The sequence below is a fragment of the Cynocephalus volans genome, chromosome 3 (assembly GCF_027409185.1).
Source record: "Cynocephalus volans isolate mCynVol1 chromosome 3, mCynVol1.pri, whole genome shotgun sequence".
In the NCBI taxonomy this organism is placed as follows: Eukaryota; Metazoa; Chordata; class Mammalia; order Dermoptera; family Cynocephalidae; genus Cynocephalus; species Cynocephalus volans.
The window spans coordinates 88,978,351-89,004,058 of NC_084462.1; the positions used below are offsets into that span (position 1 = coordinate 88,978,351).

At 36.2% G+C, this 25,708-nt stretch overlaps 1 protein-coding gene across 5 annotated transcripts in view; it reads right to left on the minus strand.

Moving 5' to 3' along the window:
- Positions 1–25,708, minus strand: part of GALK2 (galactokinase 2) — a 145,500-nt gene that overhangs the window by 75,248 nt on the left and 44,544 nt on the right. For 4 of the 5 annotated variants that reach the window (XM_063091072.1, XM_063091071.1, XM_063091073.1 and 1 more), the window contains exons 4-5: positions 24,642–24,732; positions 21,270–21,416 (exon numbers count right to left, since the gene is read on the minus strand). In XM_063091072.1, the coding sequence (XP_062947142.1) occupies positions 21,270–21,416; positions 24,642–24,732 (238 nt within the window). The remainder of the gene's footprint in view (positions 1–21,269; positions 21,417–24,641; positions 24,733–25,708) is intronic. The other variant, XM_063091075.1, reaches the window with a different exon arrangement.

The window sequence follows — 25,708 nt, forward strand, 5'->3', positions numbered from 1 at the left end:
CACCTAGAAGGGAGCCCCAATCAGGCTAACATCAGACTTTTCATCACAAACCCTAAAAGCTAGAAAGGAATGGGATGATATTTTCAAAATACTAAAAGACAAAGATTGCCATCCAAGAATACTCTACCCTGCAAGGCTATCCTTCCGAAAGGAAGGGCAAATAGTATATTTCTCAGACAAACAAAAACTGCGGGAGTTCACTACCAGATGACCACCCTTACAAGAAATCCTCAATGGAGTACTGGGTTTGGTTCCTGAAAAATAACTACCACTGCCATAAAAACCCAAGAAAAATCAATACCCACTAGTATAAAAAAATAGCATTCATGAAGAGAAAACTAACAAACAAAAACGCTATCTACAACCTAAGGAACCAACAAACACAGAAAACAAACAGTAAATCAGAAAGCAAGGAACAAAAGACACCTAAGACAACCAAACAACCAATAAAATGCTAGGAATAAATCAACACCTTTCAATAACAACTCTTAATGTAAAAGGTTTAAATTCCCCAATCAATAGACACAGACTGGCTGACTGGATTAAAAAGGAGGACCCAACTATATGCTGCCTACAAGAGACCCACCTCACCCATAAAGATTCACATAGACTAAGAGTGAAAGGATGGAAAAAGATTTACCATGCAAACAGAAAAGAAAAACGAGCTGGAGTAGCTATTCTTATATCTGACAAAATAGACTTTAAACTAAAAACCATAAAAAGAGACAATGAGGGACACTATGTAATGATAAAAGGACTGATCCATCAAGAAGACATAACAATCATAAATATGTATGCACCCAATATTGGAGCAGCCAGATTTATAAAACAAATTCTATTAGACCTAAAGAAGGAAATAGACACTAATACCATAATAGCAGGGGACCTGAACACCCCACTACCAGTATTAGACAGATCATCTAGGCAAAGAATCAGCAGAGAAACACAAGATCTAAACAAGACTCTAGACCAATTGGAATTGGCAGATATCTACAGAACATTCCATCCAACAACCTCAGAATATTCATTCTTCTCATCAGCACATGGATCATTCTCCAGGATAGATCACATATTAGGTCACAAATCAAGTCTCAATAAATTCAAAAAAATTGCAATTATCCCATGTATCTTCTCAGACCACAATGGATTAAAACTAGAAATTAATAACAAACGAAACTCTGGAAACTATACAAACACATGGAAATTAAACAGCATTCTACTTAATGACATATGGGTCCAAGAAGAAATCAAGCAGTAAATCAAAAAATTTATTGAAACTAATGAAAACAATGATACATCATACCAAAACCTGTGGGATACTGTAAAAGCAGTATTAAGGGGGAAATTTATTGCATTAAATGCTCACCTCAGAAGAATGGAAAGATGGCAAGTGAAAAACCTCATACTTCACCTTACAGGACTAGAAAAACAAGAACAATCCAAACCTAAAGTTAGCAGACGGAAAGAAATCATTAAGATCAGAGCAGAACTGAATGAAATTGAAACCCAAAAAACAATACAAAAGATCAATGAATCAAAAAGTTGGTTTTTTGAAAAGATAAATAAAATTGACAAACCATTAGCATGGCTAACAAAAAAAAAGAAGAGAGAAGATTCAAATAACAAAAATTAGAAATGAAAAAGGCGATATTACAACTGATTCATCTGAAATACAAGGAATCATTCGAGAATACTATAAACAACTATACGCCAACAAATTTGAAAATCTGGAGGAAATGGATAAATTTCTGGACACACACAAGCTCCCAAACCTGAACCATGAAGATGTAGAAAATTTGAACAGACCAATAACAATAAAGGAGATTGAAGCTGTTATCAGAAGGCTCCCAAAAAAGAAAAGCCCAGGACCAGATGGATTCACAGCAGAATTTTACCAAACATTCAAAGAGGAATTGACACTGATTCTTTACAAACTATTCCAAAAGATTGAAACAGCCGCAAAAGATTGAATGAGACGCAACTCATTCCATGAAGCAAACATCATCCTGATACCAAAACCAGGTAAAAATATAACCAAAAAAGAAAACTACAGGCCGATATCCTTGATGAACATAGATGCAAAAATCCTCACTAAAATACTAGCAAACAGAATACAGCAACACATACGTAAAATTATTCACCACGATCAAGTGGGATTCATCCCAGGGATGCAAGGTTGGTTCAACATATGCAAATCAGTAAATGTGATAAACCATATCAATAAACTCAAACACAAGGACCATATGATCATCTCTATAGATGCTGAAAAAGCATTTGATAAAGTTCAGCACTCATTCATGACAAAGACCCTCTATAAGTTAGTTATAGAGGGAAAGTATCTCAACATAATTAAAGCCATATACGACAAACCCACTGCCAATATCATCCTGAATGGGGAAAAGCTGAAAGCTTTTCCTTTAAGAACAGGAACTAGACAAGGATGCCCACTCTCACCACTCCTATTCAACATAGTGTTGGAAGTACTAGCCAGAGCAATCAGAGAAGAGAAGGAAATAAAGGGCATCCAGATTGGAAAAGATGAAGTCAAACTGTCCCTCTTTGCAGATGACATGATCCTATATATCGAACAGCCTAAAACCTCTACAAAAAAACTGTTGGAATTGATAAATGATTTCAGCACAGTAGCAGGATACAAAATCAACACACAAAACTCAGTAGCATTTCTTTTCTCCAATAGTGAACATGCAGAACGAGAAATCAAGAAAGCCTTCCCATTTACAATAGCCACCAAAAAAAATAAAATACTTAGGAATTGAGTTAACCAAGGAGGTGAAAAATCTCTATAATGAGAACTACAAACCACTGCTGAGAGAAATTAGAGAGGATACAAGAAGATTGAAAGATATCCCATGCTCTTGGATTGGAAGAATCAACATAGGGAAAATGTCCATACTATCCAAAGTGATATACAAATTCAATGCAATTCCCATCAAAATTCCAAAGACATTTTTCTCAGAAATGGAAAAATCTATCCAGACATTTATATGGAACAATAAAAGACCACACATAGCCAAAGCAATGCTGAGCAAAAAAAATAAAGCTGGAGGCATAACACTACCTGACTTTAAGCTATACTACAAAGCTATAATAACCAAAACAGTATGGTACTGGCATAAAAACAGACACACTGACCAATGGAATAGAATAGAGAATCCAGAAATCAACCCACACACTTACTTCCATTTGATCTTTGACAAAGGCACCAAGCCTACTCACTGGGGAAGGGACTGCCTCTTCAGCAAATGGTGCTGGGATAACTGGATATCCATATGCAGGAGAATGAAACTAGATCCATACCTCTCACCGTATACTAAAATCAACTCAAAATGGATTAAGGATTTAAATATACACCCTGAAACAATAAAACTTCTTAAAGAAAACATAGGAGAAACTCTTCAGGAAATAGGACTGGACACAGACTTCATGAATACGACCCCAAAAGCACGGGCAACCAAAGGAAAAATAAACAAATGGGATTATATCAAACTAAAAAGCTTCTGCACAGCAAAAGAAACAATTAACAGAGTTAAAAGACAACCAACAGAGTGGGAGAAAATATTTGCAAAATATACATCTGACAAAGGATTAATATCCAGAATATATAAGGAACTCAAACAACTTTACAAGAAGAAAACAAGCAACCCAATTAAAAAATGGGCAAAAGAGCTAAGTAGGCATTTCTCTAAGGAAGATATACAAATGGCCAAAAGACATATGAAAAAATGCTCAACATCACTCAGCATCCGGGAAATGCAAATCAAAACCACACTGAGATACCGTCTAACCCCAGTTAGGATGGCTAAAATCCAAAAGCCCCTGAACGATAAATGCTGGCAAGGTTGCGGAGAAAAAGGAACTCTCATACATTGTTGGTGGGACTGCAAAATGGTGCAGCCTCTATGGAAAATGGTATGGAGGTTCCTCAAACAATTGCAGATAGATCTACCATACGACCCAGCTATCCCACTGTTGGGAATATACCCAGAGGAATGGAAATCATCAAGTCGAAGGTATACCTGTTCCCCAATGTTCATCGCAGCACTCTTTACAATAGCCAAGAGTTGGAACCAGCCCAAATGTCCATCATCAGATGAGTGGATACGGAAAATGTGGTACATCTACACAATGGAATACTACTCAGCTATAAAAACGAATGAAATACTGCCATTTGCAACAACATGGATGGACCTTGAGAGAATTATATTAAGTGAAACAAGTCAGGCACAGAAAGAGAAATACCACATGTTCTCACTTATTGGTGGGAGCTAAAAATTAATATATAAATTCACACACACACACACACACACAAAACCGGGGGGGGGGAGAAGATATAACAACCACAATTACTTGAAGTTGATACGACAAGCAAACAGAAAGGACATTGTTGGGGGGGAAGGGGGAGGGAGGGGGAGGGAGGTTTTGGTGATGGGGAGCAATAATCAGCCACAATGTATATCGACAAAATAAAATTTAAAAAAAAAAAAAAAAAACAATAGCCAAGTGTTGGAACCAGCCCAAATGTCCATCATCAGATGAGTGGATACAGAAAATGTGGTACATCTACACAATGGAATACTACTCAGCTATAAAAACGAATGAAATACTGCCATTTGCAACAACATGGATGGACCTTGAGAGAATTATATTAAGTGAAACAAGTCAGGCACAGAAAGAGAAATACCACATGTTCTCACTGATTGGTGGGAGCTAAAAATTAATATATAAATTCACACACACACACACACACAAAATAACCGGGTTGGGGGGAAGAAGATATAACAACCACAAGTACTTGAAGTTGATAAGACAAGCAAACAGAAAGGACATGGGGGGGAGGGGGAGGGGGGAGGGGGGAGGGAGGTTTTGGTGATGGGGAGCAATAATCAGCCACAATGTATATCAACAAAATAAAAATTTGAAGAAAAAAAAAAAAAAAAAAAGATTATGTACTTTCACCCAGGTGGCCTGGGTTCGGTTCTCAGCTCTCAGAGATGTGAATCCCTTCAGAATGTTAACATCCAGGAAGTTAGTAAAAAAGAAAAAGAGAAGAAAAAAGCCAATTTTACAGACAAAGAAACAGGTTCAGAGAGAGAAATAATTTGCCTCAAATCACACAGTTCTTAAGGAAATGAGCTAAGAGTCCAAGATTTTGTTGATTCCAGAGCCCATGCTCTTCCTACCATACCATGCTGTGGATTGCTGAACTGAAATCATCTCCTTTTAATACCATCCTTCAGTCTTCAAGTTGCTTTCCTGACTCCTGATCTCTTACCAATTCTGCTACTATTAAAATTAAAAAGTTTTGTCCTTTCATCCTAACTCTAAACAACCTCCAATAGTATTTCTAAAGCAAAGCAAGGAAATTTTAATTTGTAAAATACTTCTTTTCTTTGATCATTCATTTTGGGGATATATAGATGAGATATTATTAAATTATTTTTATATGCCTCTATTATTCACTAGGCAGTAATGAATAGTGTAGGCACTGGCTTCACTAAAACCTTCCATAAATATATTATTTTTCTAGTCTCACTTAACGTTATCACCTAGGATTTAACTCTAGTCTCTTGCTTTCATGACCATCAAAAACCATAGAATAATCAGGATGGAAAAAATCACAATATACTCACTAAAATGCTTCTCAACTCTGAAAAAATATTAATCTTTTAAATTGTTTAGTGTTTCTTAAGACAGTGAACCACTAAAATTTTAATAGGAAAAAAATTCTCGAGAAAATAAAAATCATGTCTATGAATACTAACCTTAAAAATTAATTGTGAGAAACAGAAAAACTTGATGAGACATTCTTATGAGTTTTTATTAGATTTTTCAAAGATAGAAAATTAAATACAATCATTTCAAGGGGTATGGGTATTTGCAACTTAGGTCAACGTACTTAGTTTTAATGGCAGGAAACATGTAGTGCAGCTATGAAATGTTTCACAATGATTTACATCATGTTTGAGTCTGTCCTTACAGCCATGGCAAGCTGGATTTCACTCTCAGTTCTCACCCTCTCACCTTTTTTTTGTTCTTTTCTTTTTTTGCTCCTTTTTTACTTATTCATTTATTTTAATTAAAACTAAGAGGACACTAATTAAAACTAAGCGCACACTACCCAGAAGTAAAAACGTGTGGTCAATTCAAGTGTGCAGTTATGCCAGTGTCTCCATCTAGTGGGCATTGAGATTATAAAGTTTATTTTACCCAATAAATTCCTGATTGTCAAGTTTATTACACAAAATAATTATGAGCAAGATAAACAGAAGAAAGGCAGCAGGTATTTTCCTGGAGATAGAACTCTCAGTCAGCAATACTAGGAAAGTCAAGAGTCACACTACAAAAAGTACCTAAACCCACAGTGTTCCAATTCTGTTAAAATTTGGATGCAGCTTTCCTGTGGTTTTGTTGTTGTTGTTGTTGCTTTGTCTCCAAAAACGATTTTCTTGTCACCAACAACTAGAATCTTGAAAAATCCATTAGAAGATTTAGATATAAGCATGAGTTTAATTACTATACAACTCAAAAAAATTATAGCCTTAATTAAAAATTGCTTCACCTCTTAGATCACAAAATCTTATTAATAAAAGACCTCTCAAAGATTTAGTAGCCTAAATTCACTGATTTTACTAATGAGATAACTGAGACCCAGAGACAGGGAAAAGAGATTATAAAACTGGAGAATAATGGAACCAGATTTCAGACCAGCTCTATTTTTTCAGTCCTTTCATAGTAAAAATAAATACAATTTTTAGTAAAAATAAATGCATCCTCCTAACAGAAGATACTGCTTTCTTTGGAACAAAGTATTTATTTTACGTTTTTTCTTTAATCAATCCAAATATAGTACTAACAATAGGGAGAACTGGCTATTTTACAGAAGAAGGTAATGACAATAATTTATTTTTTTAATCCAATCCAGTTAATTACCTCCTTTATGCCAGGCATTATAAAGATGCCCATAAGAAATTGATACAATCTTTCTTTCTCTTTTCTTTCTGCAGATAGAAAGATTTTTTAAATTATTTACTATTTACCAGACTGGCTGCACTTCTCCTATACTTAATAAATTTATATTCCCTTCAAGATTAAAATGTCATCCCCACTGTTAATTACCAGTGGCTTGCCCAAGCCCTGGAAGGGCTGAATGAACCTGAGCCTATTCATGCAGTGACTGTGCCCTTCTAACAATTTCATGTAGTAGTTGTTGTTGATAATGACGATGTTTGATATTTTGTTTGAGGCCTTAAGGAGATGTGGGAGCAACATTAACATATTATGAAAATGATATCTGCCATACCTCTTTAATATAACATAGGGCACAGAGTTCCAAGTAAACAACCCTGTAGCTAGGCTCCAGAAAGTCTCTGAGAGGCAGGACTCTGGTCTAAAAAGCTGGCAACAAGTCATACCCTACTTCACTGTATATTATTAGTTGGTAAAATCTTTCTAAATGGCAACTTGGCAATGTATTTCTGTATTAGTCCATTCTGTTGATTATAACAGAATGACTGAAACCAGGTAATTTATAAAGAAACAAAATTTAATCCTTAGAGTTTGGGAGGCTGAGAAGTCAAGGGTCAAAGGAACACACCTGGTAAGGGCCTTCTTGGTTGTAACTCTTCACAGCAATGCAGGGTCTCAAATGGCGAGAGATGCATGAGCAAGAGCTAAAACCCTCTCACTTGCCCTCCTTAAAAAGCCATCAGAACCATGCCTATTACTCCATGAATGGATCAATCCATTCGTGAGGGCACAGTCCTTACAATCTAATCAGCTCCTAAAGGCCCCAGCTTTGAAATACCATAATCTGATTTCCCACCCTCTTAGCACTATAGGGGTCAAACTTCAGTGAGTTTGGGGGAGACATTCAATCCACAGCAATCTCAAAAGTTAAAATGAGAATACCCTTTAGCCCAACAATTTCATATACTGGGATTTACGCTATGAAAAGAAGTGAACAAGTATGAAAATAATTATGTACAAGAATATTCATCAGAGCCTTTTTCATAATAGTGGAAAATTGGAAACAGCCTGAATTTTCACTGTAGAAGTCTAGTTAAATAAATTATAGTAAATTCTTACAAAAGAAATTATTAAGTATTAAAGGTGATGCTATACAAAACCCTGGAAACAACTCAAATGTCTAGTAAAAAGGCCAAATGAATTTTAGTATGGCCATATATTAGAAACCAGGGAAGCCATTAAACAGAATTCAGTAAATGTATATACGCTGACATGAAATGATTCTCAATTTACAGTTCTAAGTGAAAAAGCAAAATGGGGAAAAACGTGTGTGTGTGTGTACACACACAATATGTATGTATATATATATAAAATTTTCCTATGTGTATCACAAAAAGGGAAAACATGTATATATTGCACTGACAGAGTAGTTCTGGAAAGACATATAAAAAACCTTTAACAATGGTTGACCCTGGGGTTTAAGTCTTACTACTTTTTTCTTTTATTGGAATATAAGACATAGAGAAAAGTGTGTAAAGCATAACAATAAAGCTCAATAATTTATCACAGAGGGAATACCTTTGTAGACACCATCAAGGTCAAGAGAGAAGCACTTAGAACGAAAGAGTGGAATGGTGGTTGCCGGGGCCAAGGGGAGGAGGAGATGGGGAATAAAAACCAACTGGCATAAAGCTTCAGTCTAGCAAGATGAACAAGTTCTAGAGATCTGTTCTACAACATTGTACCTATAGTCCAAAATAATGTACACTTAAAAACTTGTTAAGAGGGTAGATCTCATGTTAAGTGTTCTTACCACAATAAACGAAAAGAAATGGAGCACTGCCAGCACTCTAGAAAGTCCCTTCATGTCCCCACCTAATCATTTCTCTTCCCTAATTGCCAAAGGCAGTCACTATATGAATTCTATTTCTAATTTGCTAAGAGTTTTTATGATGAGTGAATGTTAAATTTTATCAGACACTTTCCTTTATCTACCAACTTGACCACGTGTTTTTCTATTAATATGGTAAATTACATTGATTGGTTTTTAAATGATAAATCAACCTTTAAGTCATAGAATAAATTCAAATTGGCCATAATGTATTATCCTATTATATTACTGGATTAAATTTGTGAATATTTAGGTCAGAATTTTTTGCAACTAAGGTCATAAGAGAGATTGACCTATAATTTTCTTTTCTTATGATGTTCTTATCAAGTTTGGTATCAAGGTACCACATTTCGTTTGGTATTAAGGTTACACTGGCCTCATAGAAGAATTGGGAATTGGGCTTTTTTCATATTTTTTGGAAGAATTTATATATGCTATTTTCGTATGACATTTCTATTTTTGTGTTATCTCCCCACCTAAATTGTAAACTCCTTAGGCCCAAGAACTATACCTGGGGTTTTCCGTGTCACAAGCATCTAACCCTTCACTTTGAATATAGCAGGATTTCAAAAAACAACTATTATTACCTTGACAAAGAATATAAAATCTGTCAACCTATTTTTAAAAACATTCAATTCACATTATTAAGCAGACACACAAAAATTTACAATTCACTTCCCTCTATTTTAAGACATCAGAAGGATCATAGAATGTTAGGGCTGTACCCCATTTCCATGATGTTCCCTATGTCTGCAATACCAATTACATTATACGATGTGGTATAATTACATTATATGATGTGGTATAGTTACATTATATAATGGGTAACAGCATGGCTGGGTAGAAGAGCATCTATTTTGGATCAAACACATCTGAGCTGGAAACCAAACAACTCCACTCATAAGTGATTTGTCTTTGGTCAAATTATATAAATTCACTGAGCCTCAGTATTTTCCCCTGCAAAACTGACATAATAATAAAACTTGTTTTACAAAGCTACCAGAACGTTAGAGATGATTTTTGTAAAACATCTAGGTGTTTAACAGTAACAACAAAAAAGAGCTTCTTTTACTCTCTTATAAATTCTAAGGTCTTATTTTTCAGTAGTAACCTCCAAATCTTTGTGTCTCTAAAACTACAATGCATGACTTAAACAGTCTCCACTCAACCTTTTCCCTTTGAGTCACTTTTTTATCTACACAATAGTTTGTCTCCTTACTGTTCCATGACCACTGATACACTTAGAAAACTTCATACAGTTACAAAAACTTCCAACTACTAATTTATTTTCCTGCCTTACCTATTTTCTTGCTAAACTCTTTTCCTAAACTTTTCCTAGATCTATCAGGAAGGTCAGAAAATTTAACTGATTTACTTACCCCTGCGAAGTTAAAGGAAGAGCTATTCTTACTCTCATTTTAGAAACAGAAATTGAGGCATAGGGAGGATATCACAAGTTACAGAGCAAATTGGTCAGTAAAGGTGACAAGGTCTAGATAGGCTTTCATTGTCCTCACTCTATCAAATATCAGTCTCGGGGTCAGCACAGGGTAATTCCTGACCAAGATGACAATCATCACCTCTGTAAAACATAAATGCATGGGAAAAGATGACATCACAATTGGTAGGGAGAATATTTATGCTTGTATTTTCATCTTTTATTTATATTTAATGCACACAGTAAATGTAGGATAAGGGCTATGTACTTACGTGATGTACTTAATATCATTTGCATTGTTCCAGTTAATTCTTTAAATTCTGTATAATATTTAACTTATTGCTGGGTGCAATTCAAAGTTTGGGGGCCTCAAAACACAGTGACCTAATAATGATAAGGATCTAAGGATCACAACAAAACTTTGAAACACAACTGGGCATATATAATAATTTACAGCAATAGCAGTGTCATTTGAAACTACTTGGAAACAGTGACCCATACTCCTCCAAACTGCTGTTCCCTAATTAGTCTTGTTTGCCTTTGTTTATGATAAATGTAAACACGTATTTAGCCTAGGAAAGGAAATGGAAAAAAAACAGAGGTGACCTAAACAATCTCTGCAAAGCAATGCTTCTAATCTGCAATCAAATAGCTTAGTCACATCACTCAAGTGAATCCAAATTACTCAAAATCATTAAATAAATGATTCAGTCTCCAATCCTACTCCTAAAAAACAATATGACCAAAGATACAAACACCATCCCACATAAGTAAAGAAATTTGGTGTTTTTTATTAATAAAACTATGTGTATGGTTTTGTATTTACATTATTAACTTAAAATTCCAAATATATTTAAACACAGGCCACCCAGAGCTAACACTAAAGCTTCCTGGTTTTTGTACCAGTGAGCACATGGCTTTAGTCCATGTTCAACACTTAATTAAGGGATTCCTTTCAAAGACTGTATTCTGGATTTACCATCTTCTCAGAGGCCATGCTGCTGCAGTTCATTAGCAGTCAACATCTGGCTGGAATGTTTTAAACTACTATTTTTCTTAACCATTATATGGATGAGGTTTTTGTTATTCTAAGCAAACTGAAACAATGTCTTTGTATGGACTTCTAAACATAGTAATTAGTGACAGTGCAAATTGGTTTCTGATTTTTCTTATACCATGTAGCAAGCTGCTATTAAAATATCCAAATAATAGTTTAAGCCTTTGTATAATTGTGAGATTCTTTTCATTTTACAGTGTAGACATGTCTTTACTTTTTAAGCACAAGGTCTTATTCCAAAGGCCAAGAAATATTTCACTTAAATGTGGCTATATGTGAAGAAAAATACAGCCTTAAACTTTCTCTAGGAAACAGCCCTTATAAACTTGTAAACTTAGGAAAGTGAAAACTTGGACATATTTGGCACAGAATTTTGAACATTCCACTTACTCTGCTTCTGAACTTCAGAGATCCCCTGCACAGTATAGACTTCAAACATCAAAAACACTCCTCTGAAAAGAGTATCAACCCATTTCTATACAACTAATTTGCCCCTGAAATTAAGCTAACTAAATCTGTTCAGGGACTTGAGCAACTAGAAAACATCTGTAGTCAAGTAAGTTTTTTAAAGGAATTTCATGAGGCTGCATAAGAATTTTTGGGACTCAGCTGACACATATTTATAGGTCTGGCTCAGAGAACTGCTATAATACACTTATGGGTTCACTCTGTCTGAAATGCCCTTGGGCCCCTCCCAGTACTTTGTGTCAAGACACAGTCTTCCCTTCCATTAAAATTTTCTTAGAACTCACCACTTCCAGTACTTGAAATCTTCCCTCTTTAACTTCACAAGGAGCCATTATTTCAACCCTGCTCTCCTTTTACATATAAAATACTCACAGCTTGTATGAGACAAATGTTCAAATAATAAATCTTCTGTTAGTATTCTATGTGCATTTAAGTTCCATAAGGGCATTAACCATTTCGTTTTTCTTTTCTTTTCTTTTTTTCAATAATCCTTCCTTGCCAGTATAAGGTACAGTATGATACTATCAGGTGAAAGAACTCAATGTAAATCACATATTGCCATCCCCAGCTCTCCAAAGGCTTTCTAGAACACTTAGAATGAAAACGAAAGAAGATTTTACACAACGTGGCCCATGACCACCTCTCTCAGCTCACCTCCTACCATCTTCCTCTCACTGTCACACCCCAGCCACACTGGCCTCTGCTATTCTTTGTATAGGACAAACTCGCTTTCACCTTAGGGCTTTTGCACTTGCTGTTTCTTCTGCCTCCCTTCTTGGCTCACTCCCAAAGGTCTCCATTCAAATGTCCCCTCCTTGCAGAGGACTTCCCCTTACTCTCTAGCTAAAATACCAACTTTAAAACACTACATTATTATTATTAAAATTATTATAATTATTATAATTATTTTTTTTAAATACTATAGCCCATTTTTCTTCATAGCCTTAGCTGATATTATATTATATGTTTATTTGTATAGCTGTTCATTATCTATCTCTCACCGTCGCCACAACCACCAGCATGGAAATTCCGTGAAAGCAGAGGCTTCACTGATTTTTTTCACAGCTGTATCTCTGGTCCCTAGAGCAATACATGGCACACAGTAGGTATTCAGCAAATGTCACTGAATCGTTACATCCAAGCCTTAGGAGAGGAAGTTTATACTGTGGTTGAAAAACCTATCTTCTCTGGGAAGCAGCCCTTTACAAATTCAGTTTTTATCTTTTTCTTTTTTTAGTTATTTTTTTTTCCCTTTGCTTTTTTGTTTGTTTTGTTTTTATCTTTTTCTTTTTTCCTTTTTTTTTTTTTTTTTTTCTTTATTATTCCTATTACTCTGGGCTTCCCAATAACAAACAGGATTCTTGATGACAACTATGAGCTTCCCCAGTTTCCTCAGTGGACTGCAACTCTCAAAGGAAGGTTTTATACCCAGTCCATATTCTGGGTTACTCAGAATTGTGTTTTTGGCAAAATGCCAAAGACATCCACACACAGAATGCCCCTCTACTCCACTGCTCTCTGCTGGTCATTTCAAACTTTATCAACCAAGGTAACAAGGGGATTTTCCTCCTTAGACTTCAATGCAGGCCATGCAGCTCAACACTATACTCCTCTATTATACCCCCTAGATGCCCTAGAGCAGGTCTTCTGAACATTACTTGCTCAGTCCATCATCTCATGAGTTCAAAATCTACACCCTACCCCACCCCAGCAGAATTCGTGGGTAAAAACCAGCCTAACATCTTACTATCCAAGGCTAGCTTTTAGAGTTGCAACCTGTTTCCCAGGTCAGCCAGCTATCGATAATCTAAGATCCTTAGGAGGCACTTGATCCTTTTTTCTTGGCCTCCTAGGGCAACTTCAAGAAACTGGACACAAGTCTAGAGCAACCTGAATCATGAGCTAACAAAATACAGGCATACCCTGCAGAACATCTCAGCAAATATCAAGAAATGGAACACTTCTCGATTTGTGATACTTGAACTTCACAGAATGTTCATATCTCTCAATATAACACTTTTTGAAAGGTGCTTATGTAGAAAAATATATATATTTACATCCTAAAATCTCAGTACAACACTGTTGACAAAATGGTGTGCAGAGTACTGGGACACCAGGTGACAACAGAAAAGACATGCAGGTATTACTATGAAAAGTAACTGCTTGTTAACAACCATATTAATTGTATGATTTCAAGAAAATTGGTTTAAACATTTTTCACCCTACTTCTACATTACTTATACAGAAGAAATTTTACTGTGTTTTTGTAACATTGTAGGAAATTAGAGGGTTTAAGTTGAAGAATAATGCATTATACTTTTTCCTACTTAAAGTAATAAGAAATAGGTCTCTGCTTAATGATTTTATGTAGAACATCTGATGTTTGGAATGACTACTGCCATGAAATGGAAACTGCCTATATTTTCTTGGATTCTTTCACCTAAAACACATCAACAAGCCTCTCCCTAGGTCTTTCCAATTTGGTCACATTCCAGCAGCTCATGTGTCTTCAATTTCTAGCCTGGACTCATTGAGTTCCTTCTTGCCTCTTCATCTTCCAGTTCTCCCAACTGTGGTCATTCATGTCATCCACTGCCCCTCATATTTATCAATCCATTCAGCTCTTCTATCATTTTCTTTACTTTCATCAAGGGCCTATATGCACATAGTCGAAAAGATCAAACAGAGCTAAAAGGCTTATGACAACCACAAAAGCACCCTCTCGTCCCTATCCCCAATGCAGTGTGCAGCAAGGCAAACACTTTTGACTCTTTGCTCTTGCTTCAAATTACCAAATAACTAATTAAAATGTTATTGCCTGGTTGTTCCACTTTAAAGTTTATCCACTGCTTTCCTATTTTGGTAAATAAGAATTTTCTCTCTCTTATATCTATCTTTCTCCTGCTCCTCCCATCTTTCTGAATAAAGTTATGCCAAAAAAATTTTGTTTAAATCTGTATTCATTGTGTTAATTATTGAGACTATTCTTCACTTGTAAGTCAAATACTGAAAAATGATTGATTTCTGTTCTGGTACAAATTTTTATTGTTTTCCCATGTTTAATAACTACTTTATTTCCTCATTTGCTTAGCTTTATTTTAATATCTAGCTAAGACTTCCCTGCAACAGCTCTGTAAAAATCACTTTCAATCCATTTTTCTGCATGGTTGAACATGTCAGATTTATCAGCTTTTTTTTTCCCAAGTGATAGGATTTATGAGTTCCATTTTTTTCCCCTCCCGCTTCTGATTCTAATCTGTACTGTTCTCTAAGTTGTTAGATGTTATGAGTGTTACATAGAGATTTCCCTTAACCAGTGCTCCATAAATACCCAAACTCCTCTCTCCTGTATTGGATTTCCCACTTCCTAGTTCCCAATCCATCTTCTTTCTCAGTTCACTCCCTAGTTTCGGTAGATTACATCCTCTAGATTTTTAGACTTTATATGTGAGAATGTTTTACTCATGTAAGAAAACACACTTGTTTAATTCATTTAAACAGATATTGTAAGCTAAAATTCATTTTTTTAATTTTTTTTTTATTTTGCAGCTGGCCAGTAGAGGGATTTGAACCCTTGACCTTGGAAATTATTCCACTGCTATTTCTGAGAAATTAATTTTCATTTCTGACCTTTCTATTGTGATCTCTTTCCCTTCCTTTTTCTTGCTCTCTCAATCACCTTTTGGTGATTTTTCTATTAATGCTCAAGTTTCAAAATTCCCAGATGATACACTTTGGTTTGACCTGCTTCAATTATTATGCCAAACACCCAGTAAGCCCTTTCAATATGAGATTCACATTTTCACTTTGGAGAAATGTTATTTTTAAAAAAATATTTTTCTAATAACTGTTTTCTCTGTTTCTCATTTACTGATTGGATTTGAATTTCTGGAACTGATCCATAAATTTTTCTATTTTTCTCTCTCTAATTATCCATCTCTCTCTCTTTTTTTTTTTTTTTTTTTCCTACTTTATTGAAGTGTTCTTCCAATTGTTTTACTAAACTTTTTGGTTTTGCTATCATATTTTTAATATCCAAAATCTCTATATTATTGTCTGTTCCTTTAAAAAAAAATGTCTACTTCTTGTTTTCTTAAGGATTTAACATTTTCTTTTACCTGTCTGAGGACGAGGACATCATTATTCTGCTTTCAGCATTGTCTCTGTTTCCTCTGAATTCCTGTTTACTCTTTGTTTCTTTGTCTGTTTCCTGCATTTTGAAGACTTTCTTCCAATATGTGATTATCCTTTAATGCCCTCTCATATTTAAGGGTGAACCACTAGTAAATTGGTACAGTCATCATGGAGAATAGTATGGAGGTTCCTCAAACTACAGATAGAACTACCATATGATCCAGCAATCCCACCACTGGGGATATATCCAAAGGACTGGAAATCATCGTGTCAAAGGGATACCTGCACTCCCATGTTTACTGCAGCTCTATTTACAATAGCCAGACTATGGAACCACCTAAATGTCCATCAATGGATGACCGGATAAGGAAATTGTGGTATACATACACAACGGAATATTTCTAGCCATAAAAAAGAATGAAATTCTACCATTTGCAGCAATGCAGATGAACCTGGAGAAAACTATCCTAAGTGAAACAACCCAGGTACAGAAAGAAAAATACTGCATGTTCTCACTCATAACCAGGAGCTAAATCCACAAATAAGCAAATAAAAAATAAAGAGAGAGAGAGAGAAAGAAAAAACAACAACAATCATAGTAATACGTTGAACTTTTAGAAAGGGAGAAAAGAACACATGGTTACTAGAGGTGGAAAAGGGGAGGGGAGGGAGAGAGGGAAGGTGGCTAATGAGGAATTGGTTAACGGACACAAAGAATGATTGCGTATTTTAATGATGAACAAACTAACTATACTGATCTAACCACCACATATTCTACACAATTACTGAAAATTTACGTTGTACCCCATATGTTTGTATAATAAATTACCTTTAAAAAAAAAGAGTTACTAAAAAAGCTGACTAGAAGCTTTGTAAATGGGCTTCTAAAAGGGACATAGAGCAGCTAGAGAATTTTTGTGCAGGGGAGGGTCACCAAAATTTGTAGGCTTTTTTTCTCTGGGATGGTTCAGTTTCCTCTGAGAAGGAGCCTCCAAAATTCCTGGTGGGGTATAGGTTTAGGGTGGTAAGGCTGCAGTGTGCAGGAGCTGACCACAGGAAGGGAGCTGGGAACTTCACTGCTCAGATGCAGAATGTCCTCTATTCTCCCAGTTTTCAATTCTATTTCTTGTCCTCTGCCTTTCTCAGTGCTCAGTGTCCCCAAGTCCAGACCATTTGTGGTTGTTTCTCCAGAGACTTATGCAAAGGTGTGGGTAAATGGTCCCAAGTAAAAGTGGGCTTTGAGTGTCTAACTAATCCTCACAAAGATTTTCAAATCAATCCCCATCACCATATTATCCTGCTTTCTTCTTAAGCCATTCCAGAGAGCTGTGGAATGAGTCAGCTGGCTTTCCATCTACATCTCCCTACACAAGCACTTGGCTCTGACCTTTCTCCACTCTATTAAGTCATGCACCACTCTCCCAACAACTTTCCATCTTTCTATCTTGTGGTTTAGGGTTATTTATATCTCCTTAGTTTTATCAAAGATGAAGCTTGTGCTTCCTTTTCTTATTTTCCCTGTTGTTTGGGGATGATTTTTGAGAAAAGAAGATTGAATAAGCGAAGAGAATGAAAGAGTAGATATATCTTTATTCTGATATCTTGAAACCAGAAGTTTCTAGCCTTTTCTTTTCCTTAAGTCTTTTACCACACCATACTCTCTTCGACCAGTACCATCCTGATCCACAAATTCTGCCTCCTAGATTCTCTGGGTTACTAGCCATGTTGTTTTGTTGGTTTCAGACATGCAATATTTAGTTTATTAATGGATTAAAAAGTTCCACATCTACTTATCATGTTCCAATTGCAGTACTGTATGCAGCTGAATGGGGTATACTGAACATAAAATAATTGGGAGAACATTAGTCACCGATCTCTTGTGGTACTTAGTGTCCTTATCAAATTAACTGGTCATTCCCTATTTTTCCCCCACGCCACCATTCTCACACTTCTCTCTGCCCCAAGAGGCTGACCTTATAGACAACTCCCCTCATCCATTTACACTCACTGCCATTTCCACGTGCATCATTCACTCCCTGCCTTGTGCATTTCCAGCAACATTACTCTACAGCCACAGCTCCTGAAGTATAATGGCTTCTAGCTTCACAAGAGAACCCTTCCTAGTTTGTTCCCTTGACCTTGCCCACACCTCTGTAAATAGTCTCCTTATTAAAGTATCTTCAGGTAGACCCTATATGGCATTTGTTTCCTACTGGGACACTAACTGATACATCAATAAAAAGAGAATTTTGAACTAGCTCATCTCTAAAGTCCCTTGAGTTCTTACGGTCTATGATTTTTACAGAAATCATGTATACAGTTGGCACCTTATTAAAGATTCTGAGCAAATTAGGGGCCTCCTTTCAGTTGAGATTCTGTCTCACTTCAGCAAAAAAATACCTCTCCAAATAATTAGGCTCAGCCCCTAGAAAATGAATATCATTAGTACAACTTAGACTAGCAGGCAAAGTCAGAATATATATATTGTTCCCTTTATGCTGTAGGCATTGGAGTCTGATAGTACTGATGAAAAAAAATTTTGCTATTTTTGACTTTGAAAATAGAGACAGCCAGAATTAACTCCAAAGTTCCAAGTGTTTTCCTTATCTTCTTTTCTTCTTTGCCCTTAGATATTCACACTATCAAAGGGTCAGAAAAATGCAAAAAATAAATTTCACCAATCCTCCCATTAAAAAAGAAGTAAATTCCTTGACTTCACACCCCCCTCCAAATACCAGATTGTCTACTTCTCCACACATCATCAGACTTTTTGTACCCACTGACCTTTTCTACTTTCTCACCTCTCATAGACCCTTTAAGCAATTCTTATCTTAAATTGCTCTTGCCAAAGTTTAGTTCAATTTCTTTGTTGCTATATTCAGTGGGTATGTGTCAGGCCTCATCTTACATTTGACAACACTGCTGCTCATTTCACGAAACATTCTCTTCCTTGTCTTTGCTGTTGCCTCACCTTTCTGGATTTCCTCCTATTTACTGAACTACTTCTCAGATGTCTTCCTCTGCCCATCCCTCAAATGTTCATGCTTGTCGGGGTTCTGTCCTAGTCCTCCTTATCTTTCCACCTATAATCCACCACTGGATATTCTCATCTCCTCCCATGGCTTCGAAAACCAATTATATATTAATGATTCTCAGATGGACAATCTCAAGTCCAGATCTCCTTCCTGACCTTCAGAGGTATTTTTTCATAGCTAAATATTAATTAACTACATCAGTATGCCCAGTATGTTCATCACACTCAACATTTAAGTTTCCCTTCAAGCCCATTTTCCATCTATATTCCTTATTCCAGTGAATCACACCAAGCCAGAGACCTGGGTATAACCCTTAACCCTGCTGTCCGCTATTCCCACTCCCAATCTATGAACAAGTCCTACTGATTCTGTCTGAGAAGTTCTTTGAATCTGTCATCCAACTCTCTCCATTCTCACTGTCACTTCCCTAGACCAAAACATCACCCTACTGCTAATATTGTTAAAATCTCAAATCCAGATTTCATAATACAGCCAGAGTGAACTTTCAAAATACAGAAATGATCATGTTACCCTCTTCCTAAAACCCTGCAATGGTTTCCCATGCTATAAAGATGAAGCCCAAATTCTTCAAAATGATTTACAAGGGCTAGCATCTGATCTCTTACCCTATAATCCAAATTCTGTAGGCTCCAGCCATACTGAGCCCCTTTTAGTTCCTCCAATAAGCCGTGAGCTCTTACTCTAGATATCTGCACATGAGGTTCCTTCCATCAATACATGCTAATCTGATGTTATCAGTGTTATCACGCTATCAGTATTTCCAGACTAACATCAACAACTCCTTGACTCCTTGGTGTCTCAGTTTAAATGTCCTATCCTCTCTAAATCTGGGTTAGAACTCCTCCCATAACACACTACTTATCCACTTATCACACTCTAATATAGTGTCAATTTACTTATCTGTTTTCCCCTTTTAAATCATAAGCATGGTGAGAGTTAAGACTGTGCCTACTATATCTCCAATGCCTCGAACATTACCCAGCACAAAATAGCCCTTAAAATAATAGCTGAATGATGAACAAATGAATAAGCAAACAAGTCATCAGAATAAAAGTTGTACCAGGGGAAGCACATTTCATATATGGACTTCCTTTACCTTGCTTTCTCTCCTCTCAGAAAACAAATAATAGTAATCAAGCTACCCTTCCCCCGAAATAAGCCATTGCTTACAAAGGGCTAATCAGTGTATTCTTACATGTGACAGGTAAAGAGAAAAATTCTATCTGAGGCTTTGCCTTCTCCTTCATTTCTCCCTCTCCTCCTACATATAAATTATTCAAACTGAAAGTTTAAACACCCTTAAAGAGACTAAGCACATGACTGACTTTCTCCTGATCTGCCTGATGCCCAGTCTGTCCCAAACCATCTGTAAATTTGATAGTGTATATACATGAGGTAAAAAGAATCTATGATAACATTTTATTTGAATAAGCATGCCAAAGCATTAATTAAAGCTGAGCACACCTGCTCTGAACTGCAAAGTCAGAGATTTATGTGAACATGTAAATGTGAGGCTTTCTGACCTCTTGTAGAATTTATATTTCCTTTATTTATTTTTATTTTATTTTATTTATTTTATTTTATTATTATTATTTTTTTTGTCGTTTTTTCGTGACCGGCACTCAGCCAGTGAGTGCACCGGCCATTCCTATATAGGATCCGAACCCGCGGCGGGAGCATCGTCGCGCTCCCAGCGCCGCACTCTACCGAGTGTGCCACGGGCTCGGCCCTATATATCCTTTAAACATACATTTCTTCTTTGTAATGCAGTCTTTTTTAAAAAGTTTATTTCAGTGACTAACCTGCTGGCACAAACAATTATGCTGTTCAGTTCCTTTATTACCTGTTCTTCACCCTTTTTACACACTGCTTGTCAAACATTCAAATTAAGGTTTTGGGTGCAAATAAGAAGGTCCAACCATGAGGCATAGAATGTCTTGCTCTACATTTAACTAATAGGTGATCTAAAAAGCTATCCATGCACTCAAAATCCATATCTAATCCATGAGCATTTTAATACAGATATTCACAGATCTGTTCACTTACTGTTTGGAGAGTTTCAACTACTTTATAGTGATTTATCACAAAAAGAACTTAAGTTACAATGCTCACCACTCGTGCAGTCCTTTTAGGTAAGACAAAGTTTTTCAATCACGGAAGGCATAAGGACTTTGAGATTTGGATGCTAATGCCTTTAGAAAGAGAGGGTTCTGTGAGGTTTACTATCATAGTAGTTACCTTGGATAGGTTCATTCCTAGCACTGTGAGCGTCACCAAGCCAGCACAACAGACCAAAGCACTGGAGCTGGAGAGGCCAGAACTTGGTGGGATAGTTCCATCTACCAGGCAGTTCATTCCAGTCAGTTTACTAAGACCAAAGTGTTCCTAAGGATGTAAGGAAAAATAGCAATAGTAATTTCAGTGTTGGATTCAAAGAGTAGAGGAAACTTCTCTCATTCTCCAGAGATCAAAAGTCTGTCAATAGACTTGTGATATTTATAGAATTAAATTTAGTTGAAACTATACATGTCATTTTATTTAATGGCTCCTGGCCATAGGGTAACATAATTTAAAGATTACATTTTACTTTTTTCAACAAAAAGTTACTGATCCATTTCTTAAAATTGCCTTTAATGTTCTTTTTCTTTAATATTAATTGATATGAACAAATATGAAAAAATATAAAACAATTATAATTCAACTTGTCAAGTAGCAGGACAAGAAATACCTAATTATCAGCAAGACAGGTTAAATCTCTGTGTGGCATACTTCCAGCACTCTGTTATTATAAAAGTCTAACTCCTAAGAAGTGACTTGTTTCTATGGAGTGTCTTGCTTCAGAAGGTCTTCTGAAGAAAAAGAGTTCCAAATTTTCTCACTTCTGTTTTACTTATGGAAAAACCTAGGCACCAAGAGATTAAGAGACTTTCCCAAGATCATACAGAGGGGGCTGGGAGTAAAGACCCAGTCTTTGATTCCTGGTTGAGAACTTCTCCACTGCAGTTAGAAACCTGGGCCAGCAAATTGTCACTGTGATTTAATATAAGTCAACTATATGACGAAATCCAGATTTTTACTAGGACTTACAGATATAATTTATCCACATGGTAGCTTTAAAGACAGCCAAATTAGAATTCAGCCACAAATGAGAACACTGACTCTAAACAAAGTAGGGAAACTCTATTTCTACAAATAGGAAAGCCCCCCAAAATAATCAGACTCTGATTTAAACACAGAAAACTGTAGTACACTTACATAAATATCTAGGACTAGGACACTTTGATTGATATATCACAACCTTTGTGGTTTAGGATTAAAAATGAATTCAAGGCAACCTCCTCCTCAAGAAATAGTACCATCGGGGCTGACCCTGTGACGCACCAGGGAGAGTGCGGCGCTGGGAGTGCAGCAGTGCTCCCGCCGCGGGTTCGGATCCTATATAAGGATAGCCGGTGCGCTCACTGGCTGAGCGCGGTGCGGCCGGTCACAAAAATGACAAAAAAAAAAAAAGAAAGAAAGAAAGAAATAGTACCATCATCTTTGCAAATTACTCACACAACTCAAGACCAAAGTACAAAATACTATTATACTACCTAATTATGCAATTCATCATACATATTATTCTAGGGAGAAATTTCAATAAACTAGTTAGAATAACCAAAGTAATAACAAAACTCTGTAAATGAAAGACTATTTTTTCTCTAATTTTTTGTATTTTTTTCCTAGCTGGCAAAACTTCTGTACCACAAAAGAAGAGATTCAGTTGGATGTAATTCTCTTCTTGATTTCAAGTCAGCTAAAAATTTCCTTCCAGAGATACAAACAAATTATAAACTGAAACACTGCTGTAGCCAATGCCCTTTTATACAGAACATCAGACAGCTTGTTTAAAAAAAGTATCCTTGGAGAATACTATATATTTAACTATAAACTGATCCACGGGATGTCTTGAATGTGAATCATACTTACAAACTTAACATGCAATGTTTAAATTAAAATGTACAACAGATTCAAAAATGGAAATGGGTTGTGCCAAATTCTGTAATAGCTCTATCTCAAAAGAATAACATGTTCAATTTAATATAAACAGATTATCCTCTGGAACTATCAAATATTTGAATTTGAAGGTTTCTGAACGGGCTAAAATTTAAATTACTTTTCTGCCAAAAGTTCATTATATAAACCTACTTTTGCACATAAGTTGTCAAACCAAAGAGGAGAGTTTTAAAATCTGAAATGTTCAAAAACAACAGAGTAACAAGAATTATTCAGGCCACTTTACCCATATGCTACAAAAAGTCATGTTGTTATAAGGAGGATCAGATGCCTCTAAATAGTGTAATTCCCACTAATGCATATGACAAGACAGATGATTTGAAGGTTTAAAACCTGCCAATAACTTTTCCCATAAGTTATTACCATGTGTCTGGGAAGAAGGAAAAAAAAACACAAAAGAAAGAAATGAATGCAGCAACTTTAAGAACAGAACCTCCAGGGCCGAGCCCGTGGCGCACTTGGTAGAGTGCGGCGCTGGGAGCGCTGCGACGCTCCCGCCGCGGGTTCGGATCCTATATAGGACTGGCCGGTGCACTCACTGGCTGAGTGCTGGTCACGAAAAGGAAAAAGAACAGAACCTCCAGTTAGAGTACAGGACTACGCATCAGAAATAAATTTGATACATTTCTGTAGGGGATATGCCACTGAGTCGTAGGCTGGCTACTCATGACAAAGTTTGAGATAGGACTGCCAGGCAGTAAGGAACACAGCTCTCTCAAACAGGGGTTGGTTTGTTTGCTTTTAGTTAGCAAAGGCAAAATCCACCTCTTAATGTCCTATACCTGTGATTCTATAAGAGTCACTGTATCTAAAATAACTATTCAATATAAAAGTAGCTGTAAAAACAGCAAATATTGATTTTCTTTTTGTCCTTCATACTTTTTTAATTATGAGAGAAAGTGGAAATATTTTCTTGTTCTAGAACATGACATTAGAGATTTTTGAGGTAATTACTCAATGTTTCTAGGAAAATATTTACAATGATACATTTCATTACATCTTATATTTAAACCCATCTGAAGCAGTAATAACAATATTAGTTCCCATTTATTGAATCTGTACTAGTGTCAAGCACTGTGTAATCCTTCCAACAACTCTTTGTTGGAATAGCAATGACATCATTTTACAGATAAACCTGAGACTTTAGAGGTTAAATTAACACAGCTGGGTAGAGCCCAGATTCAAAACAGGGGTTGTCTGAATCTAAATCTTATTACAGTATACTCCTTTATATCCCAAGAACAAAATGTAAATACTATTACTAGAATATATCCTCAAAAGAAAATTTGAACAAAGATTTAAAAACCAAAAAGATGTTTGTCAGATGCACCTCATCTATGAACAGCCAGCTATGTGAAAGACCACTACTGTCCCCTGTAAACATTACCCAGAAACAACCATATCCTACCCACTCTCTGGAACATAAACTGGCAAAATAGAACAGAAACATCAGACGGTATGGAAAGAAAGAGACAAAAATGATACAGTAAATAAATCTGACATAATACACACCGTAACATCAACTGCGAGTAGATACCTTATAAACTAATTTACCTGAATTCCTTTAAATCCACAGAGGAAATAGTTGTGCCACAGAGGCTTGGTTTTGTCAATCTGAATGTTACTGGCACTAGTACTGAAGTCCCTGCAAAAACAAAAAGGCACCATTAATTTAAACCTGTAAGGCTCGAGCTACAGAATCAATGACTAACTGCTGCCATCTTGTGCCAAGCAGTGATACTGAAATCTCCTTTTCTGTTTACTTTGAGCATCTGTACTCCATTGCTACCTCAGAACAATGAACAATCCCCGCTACTAAAAGTTGAGAGGAAGTTGTAGTGGCCTTAATGAGTACACTCCCTCCAACTGACACTTTTTATTTCCTGAAACAGAGTGGAACCAATGTATTTTAGCATAATCTACAACCATTTCCTCTTTCAGACTGGCTCTTGTTAAGCTTGTGTAAACCACACGGATGCTTATCCTCTGGGGCCTGCTGTGTGGGTGGACAAGGCCTTCCCGGAGGCTCAGAGAGGTTTAGTGAGCTTCCAAAGACACACAGTCTGACTCCACCTTTAGCAATTTACTCTATTGTCACATATAGAAGTTAAAATTTGTTGCCCACAGTAAACAAAAGGTCACAGAATTTGGAAGGAGATAAAGTTATGTCAGCAAATCTGCCAGATTCTGTTCCTAGCTAAGAGGAAATCTTAAAAGTCACAAAGAAAAGAAACCAGGAAGGGACGGGGGTGGGGGAGTAAAATTAGACAAAGAGGAGGAGGGAAGTTACATAGATTTAGGAAGCCAGATAAGCAACTTTAAGGAAAAAGCTAAAAAGTGCCAGCTCCTGCAGAATTAGAGGTATAGCTTACATCTATCATAGAAAAAACCTGCTCTTTGATTAGTTATTTATCTTTCCAGCATCCCTGTCTACCCTCCCTGCCTAGCCTTTTCTTGAGGTTCAAAAATAGACACTCATTATTCTACCAAACCTCAATCTGGCATTATATTCATCATTGTAGGAATGGTTAAGTGAATTTGAGTAAATCAATATGACAAAGTATCATTTACCCATTTTTAAACATTCACAAACAATGACACAAAAATGTGTTTGAGATCAC